At 31.6% G+C, this 3,230-nt stretch overlaps 1 protein-coding gene across 1 annotated transcript; it reads left to right on the forward strand.

Annotated features, from left to right (window-relative positions):
- The first annotated feature begins 796 nt into the window (after positions 1-796).
- Positions 797-2,973, forward strand: LOC145616571 (bidirectional sugar transporter SWEET9-like). The gene is made up of 5 exons (XM_081671322.1): positions 797-1,028; positions 1,244-1,457; positions 1,621-1,812; positions 1,940-2,059; positions 2,231-2,973. The coding sequence occupies exons 1-5, from the start codon at positions 937-939 to the stop codon at positions 2,573-2,575; spliced, it is 963 nt and encodes a 320-aa protein (XP_081527448.1). The 5' UTR covers positions 797-936; the 3' UTR covers positions 2,576-2,973.
- Positions 2,974-3,230: the final 257 nt, after the last annotated feature.

Raw genomic sequence — 3,230 nt, forward strand, 5'->3', positions numbered from 1 at the left:
AATCAAGGGACTACAATTAAAGCTAGTGTCAATTTTTTTTAAAAGTACGGAGCTGTATTTGATTGGTACGTTTACTACTCCTATTGCTTACAGCCTAGAAAGAAAATGCTTGTCTCTAAAGAGATAAATAAAAACATAAAACCGTTATTCAGCCCATTCGTTAATCACTTATTTGGCGTGACCGCGTGACAATACTTATTCAGAAAACGAAACAGTGTTAACCAACTCAGTTACATTCAATACTAACTATGTTTAACATATACATACTGGCGGTATATATAACTAAAATGATATATTACCACTAGGTAGATGTAGCATTTATCATTAAAACGTTGTTTAATTTTATTCATTTGGTAATTACTTTTTAAACATGACAACATGTAATAAAGATCGAGAAGTGCAATTCAACTCAGCTACATTTCAATGCTAACTATGCCTAGCATATAGGTAAAACGATGAATTACCCACTAAGTAGCTCTATCATTCGTGGAACCTCCGTGAGAAAGTTGCTAAAAAACATAAGCTAGTTGAGCAAGCAAAGTTAATATAATACCAATCAAAAGTTAAGTTAAACAATCAACAATAATTACCATGTAATGCTAATTGCTAATGCATGCTAGTTGAGCTGTTTTGCATTACTATACAACAAAATAAAATTGCTTTAAAGTAATAACTAAATAATTAAAAAAGAAAAAAACATTTTTCCATTTTCTCTCATTTACACGCCATCAATACGTTTATCATTCTTCCTATAAATACCAAGGCTTCCATACTCTTTCTTGCCGCAGTTGCCATAATAAGCTCTTTTCTCTCTCTAGATCTTTCTCTCTCTAGCTTTTTAAGCTAGTTTTTCTCTCCTTAGCTCCTCTTCTTAATTACAATTACTATTCCTTAATCATATTAATTAGAAAAGGAGCTAAGGTTGAGCTTATTAAAATGGCATTCTCAGCTGCTCAACTCCATGAATTAACCGTTCTTTTTGGCATCCTTGGAAACATTGTTTCCTTTGGTGTCTACTTGGCTCCATTGTAAGTTTTCCCGTCTCTTAAACTCAGTCTGTCGAGAATTAATAGTCACGTTGATTCACACTGTAATTGATCAGTGTCAGAACTGATACAGTGTAACAAATGAATCTAGACGGAAGGAGTAGTATAATGTTTATTAGTATATATGTTGTACTATATATAACTTGGTTTATTTATTATATTTGATTAATGTTATTTGTTTTTTTGGGTATATACAGGCCAACATTTTGGAGGATATTCAAGAAGAAATCAACACTAGGGTTTCAATCCATACCTTATTCAGTTGCACTATTTAGTGCCATGCTATTGTTGTACTATGCCTTCATTAAGGAAAAGAATGGTTTTATGATCATTACTATCAACACCATTGGTTGTGCTATTGAAGGCTCTTATCTCATTATCTACCTCATTTACGCTCCTAAAAAAGCCAAGGTACTTACACAAGTTCATTCTCGATCTTATTCATTTGAAATACTATTTCCGTGTCTAAAAGTTATGTAACAGAATAATTTTTTAGAGACAGAAGGAGTATATTATATATATCACGAGTTACAAAAATTGTAACATTTTCTAATGAATGGTTTATTTTGTATAGGTGTACACATTCAAGTTGTTGGGACTATTCAATGTAGGGTTTTTTGGGCTTATAGTGCTTACAACCATGGTGTTTGTTCATGGATTGGATGAGCACAACATGTTATCGAAAGGCGGTATGCGCGAAAGCGTTGTTGGATGGATCTGCGGCATCTTCTCCGTTTGTGTCTTTGCTGCTCCTCTTAGTGTTATGGTATGTAATTTTTATTCACTACCCCCCCCCAAAAAAAAAAAAAAAAAAAAAAAAAAAAAAAAAAAATCTAAGGCATGCATGATTGATTATTGATTAATAACATTTCTTTTGATGGAAATAATTGCAGAGAATGGTGATAAAGACAAAGAGTGTAGAATTCATGCCATTTTGGCTATCATTTTCCCTCACACTTTGTGCGATTATGTGGTTCTTTTATGGATTACTCATTAAGGACTTCTACATTGCTGTAAGTAACTTTATCCAATCTATTGATATTTTCTCGTTTTAGTACTCTTAACGTCCAGAATTAATTGTCATGTTAACAACATATATATAAACAAATAAAATATATTATATAATAATTTGAACTAGTAACGTGACAGCTGATGATGTTTATTTGAAATTTTATCTGTTGCAGTTGCCGAACATCCTTGGGTTTGCCTTTGGAATTGTACAAATGATACTATACATCATATACAAGGATTCAAAGAAGAAGCTAAACAACAACAATGGTGATCTCATGATTAAAGAGACAGATATCATGCAACTTCAAGAGTTAGCTGTTGATATAAAGCTTGGAAAAGTTGAGAAAATTGAGCAAAATGAGCAACAAAATAGGCCAGCTGAAGCTATTGAAGTTATTGTAGAGGAGATGGTTGAGGTGAACAACAATCATAATAATGAGGGTGATAACAATATTGTTAAGGAGATTAATGGGAAAGCGACCAATGGCGGTGCGCCACGTGGAGAAGGTGCATGCTAAGTATCTTGGGTGTCCACACTATATATGCTATGTTGATGAAAGATGATGCATAAAAAATGTTGGTGGGTCCATTAATCACAAATGGAATTTAAAGGGAGCAATAAAAGGAAACAAAAGGTGACATGGATGTGTTTGGAAAAAATTGGAGGAGAAAATATAGGGAGGCTAAAATTATTTATTTGATGTATATTTTATGATGTTTCTAGATTTAATTGGAGTATTTCATTGTACTTTTATTATTTCTTTTGCCATGTATTTCTCTAACTAGGTTAATAATTTCATTGCAAGAAGTTATAGGGGGAAGATAGATTTCATTTTAGTAGTAAATATAATTATTTTATGTAGACTATTGTACTTGTACCGGGCACTTCTTACTTCAATTGAAATTATCATTTCCCCCAAAAATATCTTAACTTCGATTTACTTTTTATTTTTTTAGTACGCGATAATTAATTACTAGTTGATAGTCATATGAAACTTATATAGTGAAAATAAAGCGAAATAAATCTTATTCTCAACAATACTAAATTCTTGTTATCAAACTTTGGTAATTTATTTTTGTTTTATTAATTGACTAAACTTTCTACGCTCTAATGATCTCTTTCATGTTGATTACCTATAGAAATTCTCACCAATTAATATGGTAGTTAGTATT

The sequence above is a fragment of the Chenopodium album genome, chromosome 26, assembly GCF_948465745.1.
Source record: "Chenopodium album chromosome 26, dcCheAlbu1.1, whole genome shotgun sequence".
NCBI classification, from domain to species: Eukaryota; Viridiplantae; Streptophyta; class Magnoliopsida; order Caryophyllales; family Amaranthaceae; genus Chenopodium; species Chenopodium album.